The sequence below is a fragment of the Halichoerus grypus genome, chromosome 7 (genome assembly GCF_964656455.1).
Source record: "Halichoerus grypus chromosome 7, mHalGry1.hap1.1, whole genome shotgun sequence".
NCBI lineage: Eukaryota > Metazoa > Chordata > Mammalia > Carnivora > Phocidae > Halichoerus > Halichoerus grypus.
In genome coordinates, this window is record NC_135718.1 from 112,744,046 (window position 1) to 112,762,625 (window position 18,580).

The 18,580-nt window shown below is 43.9% G+C and overlaps 1 protein-coding gene across 1 annotated transcript in view; it reads right to left on the minus strand.

Moving 5' to 3' along the window:
* LAMC1 (laminin subunit gamma 1) overlaps nt 1-16,939 on the minus strand; it is a 124,382-nt gene extending 107,443 nt beyond the window's left edge. Inside the window, exon 1 of the mRNA XM_036076391.2 lies at nt 16,029-16,939. Coding sequence (XP_035932284.1) covers nt 16,029-16,443 — 415 coding nt within the window. The 5' untranslated portion in view covers nt 16,444-16,939. The remainder of the gene's footprint in view (nt 1-16,028) is intronic.
* Between the last annotated feature and the right edge of the window lie 1,641 nt (nt 16,940-18,580).

Sequence of the window (18,580 nt, forward strand, 5' to 3'; positions counted from 1 at the left end):
TTAATGATACTGCGTGGGATGTGCTCCTCCAAGATGGAGCGGAGACAGAGCCCACCAGGTAAAGTACATTCAGCAGCAACACAGGGAGATCTCACTACAAGAGGGCACCACGGGAATGAACACTGGTGACGTCTCAGAATAAAAGAACTCTGCAACGGTGGGGTGTGAAGGCTGCACACTGGGAAGAGCAGAATGAGGGTGCACCCCCTTTCTTCACGGGTCTTCTCCTGAAGACCTAGAGTATGAGGGTCCACAAAGAGCATGTCTGCTAGTTTTTCTAGATCCTCTAAAGAAGGTGCTTCAGAAAGACCAAAACTTGAGAGAGAAAGGATGCTGGAGCCAGCAGCTCCACCAGCGGAGCAGACGTGCAGGCATGCCAGACCCATCTGCCAGAATCAGTTCTCCCTCTCTGCGACCACAGCAGATCCGAGACTGGCCACAGGGCCGCCCAGCAGCGCTGCATTTTCCAGCCCCCGCACCCCCGCCCCCCGTATGTATGAGGTGGCCAGGTGACTAAATGCTCTCAGATGGCAGATGATTGTATGCCGCTTTCGGGTCTTGGGTCTTAAGAATTATGGGGCCCTTAGGTGGCTCGGTGAGTTAAGCGTCTGACTCTTGATTTCAGCTCAGGTCATGATTTCAGGGTTGTGAGATCCAGCCCTGTGTAGGGATCCACACTGGGCATGGAGCCTGCTTGGGATTCTCTCTCTCCCGTTCCCTCTGCCCCTTCCTTCCCATCTCTAAAATTAAAAAATAAATTAAATTAAATACAAAAAAAAAAGAATTAGGCATCCGCCCTTCCTCCCATCCTCCCATCGGGAACACAGAAGTGCCTATCACCCAACTTCAACCACACCACACACACAAGGACAACACCCTAAGGCACGGCAGATCATGAAGATAAAAGGACCCTGGGTCCCAGGACGTCTGTGTGGATCACAGCTACCCTGCTGCCCACTTACCTCAGGACTACCACCCGAGCGAGAAACAAACTTCAATGTTTTTATACTACTTTATCACTGGACTCTTTGCTACTGTGCCTCAGTCCTTACCTAACAACGCTGATGAGGAAGCTACACCATGTGCGAACCATCCCATCCCACCTGTCCAATTTCAAGAGCCCTATCTAAAAGGCAAACTCCATCTCGGGATAATCTAGACAAAATTGCCGTTTCTCAGCCTCATCTGCATTTTGTGGCCATAGCCTCAGAGAAATAGGAATTTGTTCATTTGGCAAACTTTTGAGCCGCCTACTACTATATAAAAGGTAGTATGTTCCTCACTAGGGATAAAAAGTCAACGGGAAAAAGAAAGCAAATGAATCTCTCCCCGGGTCAGGTCCTCCGTAGTGCATGCTTTTCACCCAGAAGGCAAGCTCCAGGTCATCTTCTCTGCCCTGTCTCCAGAACTTTGTGGGGCCTTTCCCGTAACAGGTGCTCAGGAAGTGGCTGTTAGGTGAATGAATTAAGAAATCAATAAATTGAGTCCTGTCCTCAATGAACTCAGTCTAATAGGGGAAACAGAAAACAATGTAGTACCTCTTACCTCATGGGCATGCACAATGTTCACGGATTTTTATTTATTTATTTTTTAAGATTTTATTTATTTGACAAAGAGAGAGAGAGCACAAGTATGCAGAGTGGCAGGCAGAGGGAGAGGGAGAAGCAGGCTCTCTGCTGAGCAGGGAGCCGGACGTGGGGCTCGATCCCAGGACCCCAGGATCATGACCTGAGCCGAAGGCAGCCGCTTAACCGACTGAGCCACCCAGGCGCCCCAATGTTCATGGATTTTTAGAAATGAATGTATCAAACAACTTAATGCAAGTGCCATGGAGGGGCAGGAGGCATTAGAAATCAGCACAGTCTTCCTGGCAAAGCTGAAATTTGCATGAGTTCTAAAGAACAATTAGAAGGTAGCCAAAAAAAAAAAAGGTAAGGCCTCAAGAAAAGATGTGGCACCCGTGCTGGGTGAACACGTCTACGATGACTGGTTCCAACGGCACAGTTCCAGTCATACAATGAACACAACTAGTACTCCTTTGAATGCTACCGCTTCCCTTAATTAAGTCTACAGCTGAATTCTTTCTCTAGCGTTTGCATCACCCCACTTGCCTAATGTGAACTGCTGTTCAGATTTAATTTTCATTTTTAATCTAAAAATCAGGACTTACTGGACTCATTCTAAAAAGTCCTCTACCGTACAATCAAGGAATCTCAAGGTTGATAGGAATCAGGAAGGTCACTGCATAAATGTTCTTGGAAGTCACTTACCCTGATCAGCTATAATCAGATCTCCTCTGCAGTGGCATGGGATTTTTATCCTTCTCCTATGGCATGTCTGGTTTTGCCTGAGTGTATTTGTTGATGTACACATCCTTGCTCCCCCACTAGACTGCATGCTCTTCATGCAGCATCCACATTCTTCTTTATCTCATATTCCTCCCATGCTCAATAATCAAAGGCTTGGCACGACATCATCTTTTCACCCAACCCCGTCAGCTCCGGCAGCCCCTGTCAAGTCCCATCTACTTGTTTCTGGGCACAGCCCCATTGCTCCTTTCGGTAAAGATGAGATGCTGCACCTTCTTTCCTACGACCCACAGCCAACCCCACAGGTAGAGCTACCTTCCTGCTTCTAATGCCAATAATGCCACATTACTTCCTTTTTCGCCTCCACTTCTATTTTGGGTTAGGGCTTAATCCTCTAAGCATTAAAAAAAAAAAAAAAAAAAGGAACAAGTTCCAAATAAACCATCCCATTTGTAGGATGCAGAATGTCTGTATCTCAGAAATTGTCAGATGTTTCCTGGCAGATGTTTTAAGCCTGGAATCATCAATGGCCTTTCCAGTTCCATCTTTTGTTCCTCTGACAAGGTTACTGTGCTTCCTTGAGACTTCCTGTTTGAATAACCACACACTTGGGCGTTCAAAACTCCCATGTGTTCATTATTCACCATAAAAGGGACCTGAGGAAGTAACCAGGCAGTTGAACACAAAATAATGTATGAACAAAAACAGCTGTGTGTTAGCAGGATGGACAAAGAGACAGCAGGGATCTAGGCACTGCTGTGAATTTCAAAAACAAGGTCTATTTAGTCAGGCATGGTTAAAAGTCTGCTGATTCAGAGCATTAGTGACCCGTTTCATAATTTAAAGTCACTAGAGATGTGAATAAGTCTGTTTCCAGTTACTACTTCCAGAGTCTCAGCCCCACCCCCACCCTTCCCAACAATCTCCCTCTCGTGGGAACAAAGCTGCCTCTCCTTTCTCTCACAGAAAATGGCAATGCCAATTCAAAATATTTCATGCAAAAAAATTAATACCTATTTTATTTCCCAAACCAAAAAGCAGATACCCACCCCCTCCCCAAGGGAGTTTCCTATAAAAACACAGGAAAGCAGAGATACAGGTACACAAAGGAAAACACAAACAGCAGCAGAGAAAACAAGCCTACATTCTCCAAACATCTGGAAAGTATGTTAATTTCCAGAATCAGTCCATCTTTTGGTACCCTGAATTCACCATCTGTGTCTTGTGCCAGGATATAAGAGCTTTAAAGTGGACATAAGTTTAAAACCAAAACTTTTATTAGAATGGCCATAAAACTGAATGACCCCCAATTCCACCAGGAGTTGATGCTCACTTATTTCTTGGCATGTGGCAAGAATGCTGAAAACAGCAGTAAACAAACCAGCTTGAGCCTCTAAAGCAATCCTGATAAAGTAAACAAATTTTATTACAGCTGTATTACAGATGTTCCCAGAAACTTTCATAATCTAGTAGAGTTCTACAAATTTGGTTTTCAGCAGACTGTCTATCCCATGAACTTACCTAAAATATTTGCTATAAATTCAACTCTGTAGAGAGCCACTCTAAAAGTTACTCCTAGACACTCAACCCCACAGAACATGACCCTTTTTCCATGAAAGGCAATCATATGACCAAATCAATTGAAGTACACGATTGTTCTTTTGGTTTCCAACTGCCCTCTCCCCTCACATCCCCAGCCACCCACCCCCATCCAAGGAGGCTCATCTCTACCAGATCATGGTCTGGCATTAAAATGGCAATAATCTAAAAATTTGGTGACACCAAAACAACAGAGGTCAGCAGTCCTATCAGAATAAGGTCTGAGACAAGCAGGAGCCACTGGGGGAGGAACCACAGCACAGAGGTGCAGGTGGACAGACCAACTGCTAAACCAAGGCAACTACACCCTCACATGAAAATCCACATCTAGATCGAATCATTTTACATTGCCAAGTTACTCTCATTTATTCCTCAACAGTTCCTAATAGATCCTCAACAGTTCCTAACAGATCCCAACAGATCCTAACAGATCCTAATAAAAGGATCTCTGCTCTTGAGAACATCTGCGCAGACGGACCATTCTTCCCTCTAATCAGGATTTGTGTTGCCAGAGCCGGAAAATACCACTTCCCAGTCCTGCCAAAGAATAGAAAGCCCTTACAGCAAGAGCTGTTCAACTCAATATCATCTAGATATCACCATCCCCTCTTCAAAGACGGTGAAGCTCTTCTCTTGGAAATAGAATCCTTTCATTCTCCTGGAAGAAAACTGATGGAAAAGCTTTGAGGAAAATGCTTACGCTTCTGTATTTTACCAACTGGCAAAAAAAGAGGGGGTGCGTTTTAAGCCCAACATTCAGCCCTCAAATGTAGCAATGGGTACCATCCCCCCCGACCACCCATAAGAAAGGAGCATACCTTTAAACACGATTAGTCACTAAGATGTGATGATGTAGCCACATGTATCACAGAAAACACAATGTGTGCTAAGCAGCTCTATAAAAAATGTAGAAAAAGGGGGGCGCCTGGGTGGCTCAGATGGTTAAGCATCTGCCTTCGGCTCAGGTCATGATTCCAGGGTCCTGGGATCGAGCCCCACATCGGGCTCCTGGCTCAGCGGGGAGCCTGCTTCTCCTTCTCCCTCTGCCTCTCTCCCTGCTCATGCTTTCTCTTTCTGTATCTCTGTGTCTCAAATGAATAAATAAAATCTTAAAAAAAAAAAAAAATGTAGGTCGGGGCACCTGGGTGGCTCAGTCGTTAAGCGTCTGCCTTCGGCTCAGGTCATGATCCCAGGGTCCTGGGATCGAGCCCCGCATCGGGCTCCCTGCTCCGCGGAAAGCCTGCTTCTCCCTCTCCCACTCCCTCTGCTTGTGTTCCCTCTCTCACTGTCTCTCTCTCTGTCAAATAAATAAATAAAATCTTAAAAAAAAAAAAAAATGTAGAAAAGGTAAGACGGCGATTCAGTAATACTTAAAATGTAATCAGTCAACTCACACCTGTGAAGAAAACCCAATCCCAGAATCTCAAGTTCAAGAAGCAGGGGGTAGTCTGTAGCGAGGCAGCAACACAACACGCAAACTCTAAGCCGGAACTATGACCTCTCCTTCAGCGATCAGGCAAAAAAAAACACAAATAAAAATTAGGTATCTAAGAATCCCCTGATTGAACCTTAGCTCAGCATGCTCTGGGGAAACTAAGGAGATGTAACTTAAATAAAGGATAGATACACAGAGAAGATACATGAACTAAATAGACAGAGATTTACAAATTACCACATACAGAAACCAAGGTGAAGGGAGTCACTTCTGAGCCTGAAAGAGATCTCCTAGGACTCCTAGGACCACAGTAGTTACATATCAATCAATCCATAAAAGGTTGATTAGACCTAAAGTTGGCAAACTTGAACAACAAAAAAGCCACCATGCGGGGCGCCTGGGTGGCTCAGTTGGTTAAGCGTCTGCCTTCAGCTCAGGCCCAGATCTCAGGGTCCTGGGATCGAGTCCCGCATCGGGCTCCCTGCTTAGCGGGAAGTCTGCTTCTCCCTCTGCCCTCCCCCCCCCCCATACTCTCTCTCTCTCAAATAAATAAATAAAATCTTAAAAAAAAAAAAAAAAGCCACCATGTAAGAGTTAGAATTTACTTGGAGCAGAATGGAAATGAAATCAAACTTGGGAGATGGACCTGGCAGCCTTATCTTTAAGGATGTCAGATAAAGTAAGCAACTGAACTAAATTCAACAGTTCTCAACAACCAGAAAAGAGTCATGGATAAGGCAGAAAGGAGATAAGGGGGCACTCCCCTGACCACCCTTCAGGAAATGGGGTATATGGTATACTTTTCCTATCAGTAGACACTGACAAAACCCAGGATCTCATTCAGAAATTCAATAAATTCCTTAGAAATTCCTAGAAGCATTAAGAGCTAAATATTATAAAACTATAGCATAAGTACCCCAAACCTAAAATTCTTCCATTGCCAACAATCCTCTGTTCTTCATAAAAAGTGCAAAGCCCTCTGTAAGAGCAGCGATCCCAATCCAGAGCCCCTCAAGCAGAGGTCTGTCAGAGAACCTACTTTCATTTCACCCCTCAATTAAAGATCTTTCTCTAGTTCTCTATCACTCATGGAGTCTGTTCTAACATGGTAGACTAGGAAGAGCAGAACCTATCCATGACAAGTCTAGATTCCAACCTGAAAATGTCACTAGTGACCTCAGAGAAGTCACTAGTCACCTCACATGATTATTCCATAGGAGGTAACAACAGTTCTCAATTGTTTTTGAGGATTCAAAAAGGTAGGAAGGGGCGTTCTCCATGAAAGGTGATTTACTTTCTTCTGTCCCCTAATTTTCAGGATCCTCGTCTTCTCAGAACCCATCATGCATGTCTTCATTACTCCATGGAAAGCAAACAATGCCTTCACCATTATCCAGTTACTTTTAGATCTTTAAACAACTCACCCTTCCTGCAAAGTCCTTCATTCCCATCCGCTATTTTTCTTCAAGACCCACGAAGCTCTTCCTGGCTAACTTCAATCTACACTCTTCAGTGTCCCAGAGTTTCAATTGAATTATTTTTACTATGCTTATATTCTCCCATTGATTCCCTCTGCGTGAATGTTTTTGTCTCATCTCCTCAAACACATTACAAATTACCTGAAGATAGAGTGTTTCAACATCTGTTGTTACCCACCCATCGCTTATTACAACAGCCCTAAATGAAGGATTTTCCCACCAGGGTCACCTTATTTACAGAACACCTTTGCCCACTAACTAGATTTATAATCCAATAAGCTCATCTCTTTTTGGTAGGTAGCTCTTTTCATTTACTTGGAAATACTTCACAAAATTTCATAAACTTCTCTAGGAAAGCCACACAATTCAAGCTTCAGACTTACTATTCTGAAAGGCTCAATGAGAGGAAGCCATTACTCAGAACATGTCAAACGAAAGAAGATGGGGTCTTCACACTATAAGTAATTTATGGAACATTTAGATTTCACCACAGAAATTAAATAATAAGTTATATAAAAACCAGGTATTGTAACCAAATCACAACCACGTAGACATTCTTAGAGGATTCTCTAAACCTGCAGCAAAACCCGCAAACCTATGATTTTACCACTTGAAACCACAAAAGCATCAACCAAAACCACTACCTGCTTAAAGGTACGTGAGAAGAGCAAAGACACCTGGGTGCTCTTCCCACACCATTCCCCACACTTCTCTTCCTGAGACTTTCCATGAAGCTCACCTGAATGCTTTCCTGAAAGCATTCTGCAGGTACTTCAATTAAAACCATCTGTCCACTCACCCAAGAAACATCTGTTAACACCTATTATTGCTAGCGACTGCTGGTAGAGAATAGAAAGACAGTACGAGAAACAGATCTTAGATGATTAAGCCTCAGATTTCGTGCACTACCATTTTAAGCCAAAATCATACCAGAAACAAACAAAACCACCAGTATATTATTTTGTATAACTGACTGAAAAGTTTAATTTTTTTTAATTTGAGGAATAATTTACACACAATGAAGTACAAAAATATCAAATATACAGCTCCGAACTTGTACATATCTATACATCTATGTAACCTCCCCCCAAATCAAGACATAGAACATAAAGTCAGAACTATATAGGAGCTAAAAGACTGGCCATTAACCTTATCTCTGAGAACACTGACAGGCGCCTCCTCTGTAGTCACTGTCATGGAGAATCAGTTTGGTTAGCAGAAACCTTCACGTACTCTGTGATTTATCATCACAAAACAAAATTCACTGAGTCCGTAACTCTACATAAGACCATTTCCATTTTTTATTTTAAGAATTTAAAAAAAAAAAAAGTGAAGGAGGCTGATTCTCGATCAATATTTCCAAGAACTTTCAAAACAAAAAGATAACAAAAATCCAAAGAAGAGGGTATAACAAAAATTCCATGTTGCCTTCCATATAACAGGAAGCGGCCACACAGTTGGAAACAAAGAGTAAAAGAAGGGAGCCCAGGGAATATAACTCCAAAAGTTTTAAAAGAAATCATGTAAATCCCCTAATTCATCTCCCAGCCTTGCCACAGGGTTCTCCTCCCACAAGAGATCTGAGAGCCCCATTGTCTGAGAAAGAGATAAGTCTGCTTTATTTTAATTCATGAATATGTAGCTTCATAGGGCACCAGGCTGACTGGGCCCAGTTATTTTAGGATGGCCTCCTGGAAGAGCCCATGGAAAGAAAAGCAGATGTACTTAATTAGTGTCCCCACAGTCTGGCACAATACTCTAAAACCTCAGAGACATTTCTATAAATGAGTTTTCTGGTAACCACTTTTAGCAAGCTATCAATTTTAGGCACTAATGAGCAAACATCTAACTTTTATCATTTTATAAGAAAAGAGATGCTTGCAAATCCTAGCAAGGTCCTCTTACAAATCTAAAAGCAAGCAACTTAAGCAAGACAATAGAACCAGCACACAGTCATCTTGGAACTTTACCCTTTGAAACTGACAATTTAAGATAAGGGACAGATTAATCCCTTATTTTTAAAAATGTTCTCAGGAATTTGGGGTAGTAAAAATAAATAAACAGCTCTGCTCTGAGCTTTGACACTTTTCCCTGAACCTCAAACAGAACAGTGGTAGAGCTGTCAATTAGGTACAGCTGGAAACAAGGAACAAGTAAGGAAGCATCTGTTGGTTCTGCACCCGTTAACTCTAGACAAGTAAGTGATGACCGTCCATCTGCCTGACGACTATAACGTGGTTCTTTGCTAGCCCGCAGGGAAGAGGGAAGGGTCCTTCACTATGCCTGTCTTCTAATTGTACCCCAATGAATCAAATAAACTAAAAATGATGCCACACACATAGGCAGATATGTCATTGTAACTTTTCCCCACAACTGCCCTTTAAGATATCCTTGAAGGGGGTATTTTAACAATGGACATGAGTGCAGGTCCATTTCTAAAGAAAACACACACGATATTAACATTAAATTTTCAGAAATACATATTCACTATGAGATTCAAATCTGAGAAGATAACTTACTCATATAATTTATCTAGATGACTTCAAATCACATAAAAGTCTAGTTTTTACCCAAAAAAGGACACGCACAGATCTTTCAATTCCATGTCAGTTACATCTAACTCAGAACTTTTTTTAAAAACTATAGAAATAAAAAAACCATGTACCATGTTTAATATTAGCTATTACAGTGGCATATGTCTCAAGAAAATAGAGAGATGACACTGATAAAAATAAACACAAACTCCACAGTATTGCTGAGGAGAATGTAAAGTAACAGGCGATGTCTGGGGACTCCTTATAATTCAGGCATTCATGTATTCACTCACTCTACATACATTTATGGAACACTACGCCAGACACATTGCTAAGCACTGGAGATACAAAGACTCTAGCCTCCATCAAAATGATAAGTGAATGCTCTCTGTGCTCACACCTTTCACTTACAACTTATTATATAACACTGAATGCACTGGTCTAGGGCGGAAGTCACAAAATGTGCGCTGTAGAGGCCCAGATAGTAAATATTTCAGCCTTTGAGGGTCAAGACATACAGTATCTGTTGCAGTAACTCAATCCCTTTATAGCACAGAAGCAGCCATAGACAATAGGTTCATAAATGAAACTCATTGTGTTCCAATGGAACTTTATGGATACCAAAATTTGAATTTCATATGATTTTCATATGTCACAAAATTTCACTCTTGATTGTTGAATGAAAAATGTAAAAACATTTGCACAGTGCATACAAAAAGAGGTGGCAACCCTGGGCTGATTTGGCCAGTAGGCTATAATCTGCCTACATCCCAGTCTAGAGATACAGGTCTCCACAATTAGGGCACAAGTTCCATGAGGTCAGGGCAATGTCCTATGAATCACTATGCATCCAGGAATTAATATGGTGCTGAGGAATGGCAAGCAATTAACTAATGTTGGTTATACTGAACTGAATTAAAAGACTTAAGTCCCTGACTCTGTCTTCAAAGACTTCATGGTCAAGAAGTGGTAACAGACAAATCAAGAAACATGTATCACTGATAAGTGCTGTGGTAGATACCTACAGGGTGGTGTGAGTGGGACACCTAATCCATGCCTGGGAGAAGGATGAAAAGGGTAGAAGACAGAGAAACTGGGGAAGAATTCCTGAAGGTGGTGACACCTAGGAGAAGAGTTCCAAACCAGAGAAGCAGCCCTTTGAGCATATAAGATGACAAGAGATAAACCTAGAGGTTAAAACAACAGTCCAGATCCTAAAGTGCCTTGTATATCATGCCAAGGAGTCTGGACTTTATCCTAAAGGTTTGAGGAACCACTGAAGAATTTTAGCTGGGAAATGATATCATCAGATTTGCATTTTAGAACCATTACTCAGTCCAAAGTGTGGCTGCTTGATCAGAAGGGGCAAAATGGCGGCAGAAAGACCACCAAGTAGTTAGAAAGCTGTTGCAGTAATTCAAGTGAAATTCAATGGAAAGCTAAAATAAGGTAGAGATAAAGGTGAGGATTCAAGAGACACAGTGGCTGGATATGGGAGGTAAGAGTGGTATCTTGGACAGATTGTAGTAAGGATGGGTGGGAAAGAAAGGGGTGGAGTTACAGTTGTCTAGAACTGACCTGCCTCCAGCAGTGGATCCTATCTGCTCTCCACACAGAGTAATCTTACTGATGAGAGCCTATCAAGCCTGGTTATCTTTTATGAGAGACTTGGCAAAAAACTGGTCTAGAGCCTTAGGATTAACCAGTAGTGCATTCATTGAGATAGGACTTTGAGTTGGGTAAGACAGTGAAGAATGAATATAGTTTTGGACATGGCCTTTGGACACCCCAAACTGACCATGGCCAATAAGTCTTTAGGACTGGAGTAAGAGCTGGCCTAGAGATACAAGTTTAGAATTTATTAATTTGCAAACAGTAAATAACGCCTTGAGACTAAGAGGAATTCACTCAAGGAAAGTGAGTCCCATGAAAAAGAAAGGAATCCAAAATTATAAGTGAAAAAGAACAGAGGGAAAAGGAGGAAAACCAAGGGAGTCTGATATCTCTAAATGAGTGTGTACCTGAACTTGTATTTTAAAGCTGGCCTGGAATAAACTAGTCACTCTTGAAAGATCTGTTAAAGAAGCAAAGAGTTGCAGGGGTTAGTGCAATAGACTAAGGAGTCAAAAACCTACCTCCACTGTGACTTTTGGCAAATCACCACCTCAGGATCCTCATCTTTGCTTTCACTGAGTTGTGGAAGTCTAATCAGTGATAAACTGAAAGTTTCATAAAGTGTAAAATATTATAAAAGCACTCCTGATTTATCATCATCATTACGACAGAGTACGAAAATTCCATCTAAGAGTGTAAACTTCTGAAGACACGACCTTCAATCCTGCATACCTATCAGGTACTGTACTATGTATTTAGTAGGTATTTAAAAAATGTTTGCAGAATATTTGGTAGTAACATGAGAATGTATGCATGGGGGGGAAGGAGCACATAGTAAAAGGCATATCCAACTTCCTAAAAGGATTTAGAACTGAAATAGTCAAACCAACCCTCAACTGTGGCCAGTGAGAAAATAATGGCGGGGGGTGGGGGGGGTGCTTATAGTCCCAACTTCTCTCCTAACGCGTAAATTGTTTCTCTGAATGCTTTAGAAACATGGAGAAGGTATTTACAGAAAAAGCCATGAATTGTAGAAAAGGAAAACAGCCAACAGCAACTTTATAAAACTGCGTTCAACTACCGCTGGCCATTAAAGAAGAGCTCCCTAACTTCTCAAGTTGAAACCTGCAACATGTAAATCAGTCCTTTGTGAGACAAACTAAAATAGTGTCCCCTCGGGGTGTGCAAATACCACAGTGAAGTCACCAGAGTGAACTATTCCCTGACACAGTCAGAACCTACCTTGCAAAGACTGTCCTGGGGAAAAAAATTGCTGTTTGTTTCATTTTAAATATACACTGAAAGGAACAGAATAAAATGCAGTATCCTTACATACCAATTATTCTGATTGAGACACACAAAAAGGATATACCTAAAAAGCATCATTTAATCACTGTTCCGAAAGCTTATAGAAGGAGGTTGGAAACAAATCTGGTCTTGGTGTAAATTTTAGGAGTTCCATAAACTTTGATTGAGTTGGTTTATAAGCAGTTTCTTCCTTAATCTAATTGTTTTCAGAAAGGGGGAGAGCTACCTTCCTCTAGATTCAGACCCAGCCTGCCAAGTTTCCATCCGCAATGACTATCAAGTTAATTAAAAAGGCTGTTTAATAAAAGTCAAATCCTCAGCTACAATCCTACTATCAACTATCCCACTGATACTAATAAAACTTATTATGATTTATTATATAACATAAAAGCCAAACTTTTAAACAGCAGATGAATAATCCATACAGAAGTTAGGAAAGATCCAGAAGTTGAATGCAAAATAAGACTTCTTTTTAGAACAGGGTGCCTGGCTGAGATTTCTCTCCACAACAGACAGAAAATGCAATTCTTGTTCCCACAGCAACTTGAACTGATTATATCTGAGGATACACTGCACCCTGGATTACTGTATATGGTGCTTAAGACATGGCTGCTTTCAGAATCCACACTGATTTTCCTGGCTTCTGTACAAGTGATGATAATGGTACAATGATCTAATTTGTCCTTGCCATCAGTTAAAATCTGCCTTACCGACCACACCCCCCCAAATGGTAGCAGTTAAAACAATAACATAATTTTATATATACATGTGTATGCATGAAAAGTTTCTGGAAGGCTGCATGAGAAATTGTGAATGGTGGTCTCTTCCAACTTAGCAACTGAAGAGGAAGAGATTCCCTAGTCATTATATGTAACTGTTTTAATTCACCATGTCATGTTTTATTTTTACAGTAAAAAAATGACCTACGATTAATCCAAAACATGTATGTTTCTTGTAACGACGTAAGTGCAGTCTGACTTTGCTTATTTTAAAGTTTACTGCGTTTAAAGTTCAACATCAAAAGGGAGGGGAGAAAAGTGTTGGCTAGCCCTGCTTCTTTCACACTGTTCTCTTGGGAGTTTCACAGGCTCTGTAAGGGCAAAGCACAATATGCATCACTTGCTTAAGGGTATGTGAAATTTGAACTGGATGGGAGATTTAATAGATGCACAAACAGTCATGGTACTTGAATTCATGGGAAACAGTGAGCTAGAGCCCATGGAGTAACTGATGTTAGGAACTGAATATGCTGAACATCAAAACACACAATGATACATAAAGCCCTGCCTATACGTTCTAGATCATAACTTCCATGTATACATACATCCTTGTCATTAAAAAAGAGGCGGGGGGGGGGGGAGAAAGAGAGAGAGGGAGAGAGAGATTGAGACATCACCCCCACAACACACAAATCTCCCTCCCCTTTTCCACCTTTTCAACCACACACAAATTGCTCTGGGACATCATTTAGGATCCAAGAAAAAGTACAGTAAGTTCTAGTCAGGCTTTTAGAAACTGTCTATCTTAAAAGTCTCAAGTAAATGTTTTCACAGTTAATCACAATACTCATATGGAAACTATTTTAAATAACTTTTTTTAAACCCATAGTTTTATGAACTTCATTTACCACGAATATTACCAAAAACTGAAGAAGACTTTTTCAGCAAAAACAAGTCCAAGCATACAACATTTTTAGGGTACAAAGTCATGTAAGAGTCCTAAGTAGTTGGCCTCTGAGATTTCTTTTGACCTTTAAATGACCATGACCCAAAATTAATGTATCTGCTCCCCAACAGTAACAACCTAACTTGACTGTTACTGTCTTATCTTTTACCTTTGTAACAGAGAAATAATCTTTGAGTAATCAACTACCTCTGCAATCACCTGAAATAACCTTTTGCTACACAGTGCCCACAGCAGAAAACTCAGAAGGCCAAGATTGACAGCCTGACCTTTACCTAAATAACAGATTCGTATTCTGAAATTTTCAGTTGAATCTCAGGCACTTTGAGACATCGAGCAAATGCTTTCACTTTGAAATTTTTAGTATTTGAAAATAGATTAAGTAAAACTTGGTGGGCATTCCAAATTCAACACAGAAACTTTAATAAGTCAAAGTTTCCACAAAAATAATTGGATATAAATTTCAAAAATAATTTTGGCCAAGTTTAAAAATATAACACCTAAGAGCATATAGCTGTCTAGAGTTAAAGAATATTCCCATGATGTCTTAGAAGACCCTAGGTCTCTTGCTGTGTCTTAGAAAGGCACCTGTTCCAACATACTGTTGGTTCTAGGCATTTGCAACACCTTTAAAACACTGAAGTACAGTTTACTTCTTCCATCTCTGAAAAACAGGGGCCCCAGAGTTTCACTTTATGAACTTATTTTCCAAAAGTTCATCTTCCTAATAACTTGTCTAGAAATAAAATGGTATTACAAAGGTGCTGAACACTGCTTTTCGAAAACTTACTCCACCCACAGTAATTTAACTGCTTTTCAAGTTACTTTTGGTAAGTTATATTCTTTCTCTGGAATCTTGACACTTACATAGAGTCTAATGTGCCAGAGAGCAGTGGAAAGAAAAATGCAAAACCATGACCAAAAGAACTATTTGCCTATAAAACATTCCTTTCAAAGACCCTCAAATAATATCAGCCTTATAGGATGATCTGGCTTTGACCAAAGAATGGCTTGGGCCCTATGTTCTCTCTGGAAGTTCATTACTACCAGCTACCAGGAAAATCAATTATTTCAATGCAATGGGGACTGCGGCTCTACAAATCAGATGCCAGTTTCTCACACATATTTTACTCTGTTAAACACAATAATGAATTATTCTGCTTGTTTATATAGTTCAGTGATGAAGAAAAACTTACTTAGACCAAACATGATTTTTTTACCTTAGGATAAAATGTCCATCCTCATCTACCACCCAGCAAAAAAGTTTTCTATACATCCTTTTCCTGATTTCTAAAAGGTCATTCATACATGTTGCTACACTTGTTTTGAATCAAAGTAAAAGGAAAGACAGTAAGGAGAGCCTTTATACCCAGGGACCAAACTGTGGCCAGAAATTACAGTGAGTGCACACTTTCTTTTGTTTTCTCTGTTCCAGGAGTAGCAGTGAAATAGTTTTGTGGCCCTTAATTACCGCTAAACAACTCTAAAGAACAATAACTTTAAAAGCGAATTTCTATTTTAGTTACACATAGGCCATACCGGTAGTAAAAGCATTTGCTACTCTCAAATTCCCTTCACTAGAGACCCTTTGCTCTCTAGCTTATTCAATAGAGCAAACAGCAATCACGCTCAATCCTGGAGAGAGAGGCATTTAAACAAGATAAAAGTGCTGAAGGTGGACGTTCCTATCTCTGATCCAAGAACGCTCCGTGATGGCCCTGCGAGGAGGGAGAAAAGCGAGACTACGGGTTTCTGATTAACGCTTCCGAAAAAAAGGGACAAAAACAGCCCAAATGGCGAATTATCAAGGAAGCGAAAATCTGGTTAAATTAGAAAGAACAGAAAAGCAAACAAAGATGCTAGCGCGAGGCATCCTGGCCCTCAGCGGAATGTTAAGTGCTAGATCTAGTTTAGAAGTTGGAAAGGGGAGTATCTGTGTGGCCCATGCTGGGGAGCAGAGAGCCAGCATGCGGCTGTTTGGGCCCCGCAGGCTGGGCCAGGAGGTGAAGATGGCCAGGGAGCTGGGCTGCTGCCGAGCAGCAGCAGGAACAGGGCTGTCACCGCTTACCCAGGTGCAGCGTGAGGTTGATGGAGTTGGGGTACTGCACCCCGGCCAGCATGGTCTGGCTTTGCCACCAGGTGGTGTCGGCCTGGTTGTTGTAGTCGGTCAAGAAAGCTGCCCCGTGCTGCAGGTGGGGCTGCCCGGCGTCGCACAGGTGACAGGACTTGGTGACCCCGGTCACCCCGGTCTGCACACAGTACTCCTCGGGCGGAGCCCCGCACGTGTTGGTGGCCACCACGGTCACGTTGAAGGCGGCGTTGACGAACTCGGGCATGCAGCGCTGCGACCGCCCGCCCTCGTCCGTGCACTCGTCCATGGCTGCCCGGGAGCAGCCGGCCGCAGCGGCCGCCAGCACCGCCAACACCGGCCAGAGCCGCCCCCGGGGCCGCAGCGCCGGCGCGGCCGGCTCGCTGCCCTTCATCCCGCCGCCTGCGCGCTGGGCCACGGCGAAGGCAAGGGCGCGGGCGCGTTCCTCTCGCCCAGCGGTGTCCCGGGGAGGCCGCTCTGCGGGCTGAGCCTCGGGGCCCAGGGGCCGGACTCTCGGGGCGGGTGGTGGCGGCGGCTCGTACTGGAGAGACGGGCCAGTGGGCGCCGCTGGCGACGACCGCGCGGCTCGGTGACCACTGCCCGGCTCGCCGCCTCCGCGCCTCCCTCACCCACCACACAGCCCGCACTCGGCGCCGACCCCCGACTTCCGAGCGCGGGCCCGAGAGCGCGCCCCCGGGGAGGAAGGAGCAGGGGGTGGGGTCGGCAGAGTGGGGTGGGGTCTGGCGGAGGAGAAAGCCCAACCCCGGCCTCCTCTCAACAGCTCCCGCGGCCCCCGTAGCTGCTCCCCCGCCCTCCTCGCGCCGTGGACTGAGCGTCCGCCCGGGCGACTCGCGGCGGCGGCGGCGGCGGCGGGGGCGGCGGCATCTCGCGCTCGGGCCCGCGGCGCGGGATCGGCGGGGGAGGGGCCTTGAGGGGCGCGAGGGGTGGGCGGGGAGTGAGGGAAGGGGTGGGGGATCGGGGAATGGGAGGGGGAAGAGAGAGGCGGAGGGAGAGCGGGGGAAGGAGGGGCGGCGGGGCGGTGCATGACGGGAGGGAAGGGGAGGCTGAGGAGAGCCCGCGCCCTGGGGGAGTTGGACGCCGGGGTCCCCTAGCTCCGCGTCTCCGGAGGACTCCGGTTGGGGGAAGGGGTAATGGAGGGAGCCTTAAAGGGGCGACGCTGGGTCGGTGAGGTCACTTGGAATCGGCCTTTGGGCCCCGCGCCAACCCGGGGCCGCGGCAACGCGGATCTCCGCCCCACCAGGTGTCGGTCGTTGCGTCCAGCCGGCCGCGCCCTGGGGCCGGGACCCGAGGGACCGGACGCTGGGAGCTGCGCGCAGGCTCCTCGCCCCCGCGGGCCGCCCCGGGAATGCCCCCTGCTGCGCGGGGCGGGGCTCTAGCCTTTTCCAAGGAGAGGTCCCGGGGTGTCCGGGGACCTACACGGTCCCCGGAGTATTAAGGGCCTTGGTCTCAGCATCAAAATGAATTTTCTGAAGCAATTTCCTGCCTCTAAAGTGTAACCCATCCTTTAACAGGGGCAGAGAAGGAAGTGAAAGGGCTGGGAATGGAATGACATTTTTCCCCTGGGTAGGCAGACCCACTGCGAAATTCTTCCACTGTGTTGTTTATGTTCCCCATCTTGCCTTTAAAAGACTCGAAATTATCTGGATCTGACATCCTCCTTTTCGGGCCTGCTGAGTCACGGAATATTCTCCGTGCCAGAATGACTCAGTTCACAGAACCTGAGCCAGAAGATCATGAGTTTTAGTCCCAGATCAGAACCTGGGCACTTACCCAGTGCTGATACGACAAGCAAGGACCGGGAAAGGAGGGTGCCGTAAAAGTGGACGGCCGGGGTGGTGGCTTTTAAACGTTTGGAGTCCCCAGGCAAAGTGGATGCAACTAGTGGATGCTCATGAGACAGATTTTTTTTTAACTTTTCCAGATCTTAATAGTAAAGTGAGAATAATAAATATATGCCCCCCACCCCCCCCGCTCGAAAAAAGCCCAACCCCCCCAAAAGAAACAACCCCAAACTACGTTTGGATTCAGTAGCTCCGTTAAGAGAGTGGGGATCTGAAATAATGAAGTAAGTAAATGTTAGATTACTATGGTTGGGGTCAGTGTTAACTCCAAGAGTACTTTAAGGATAATGGTCTGGTTGGGGCGGGGGGTGTCTTGCCAAAATGCTGAGTTTGCTTAGCAGGCACATGGATCACTTGTATTGTTCATTTATTTGATGAGCTGGGTGAAGGTGATGCATGACTGAAAGTCTCTTAACTCCTCATCCTTTGGCACCTCCGCTTTGGAAGAAGAAACTTGTGGGACTGTGGGTAACAGTATTTTAATCCTTTCATATTCGAGTTGAAGCAAAATAAATACATTCATTTATACCTAAAGAGGATGATATTCTCTCTTTCATTGTACTTGAGAACAAAGACATATAGGACGAAGATAAGAATGTTAGTTGTAACGGTATTTCTAATAAATATATTTAAGTAAATACATTAATGCATTTGCCCTTAGAAATTTTC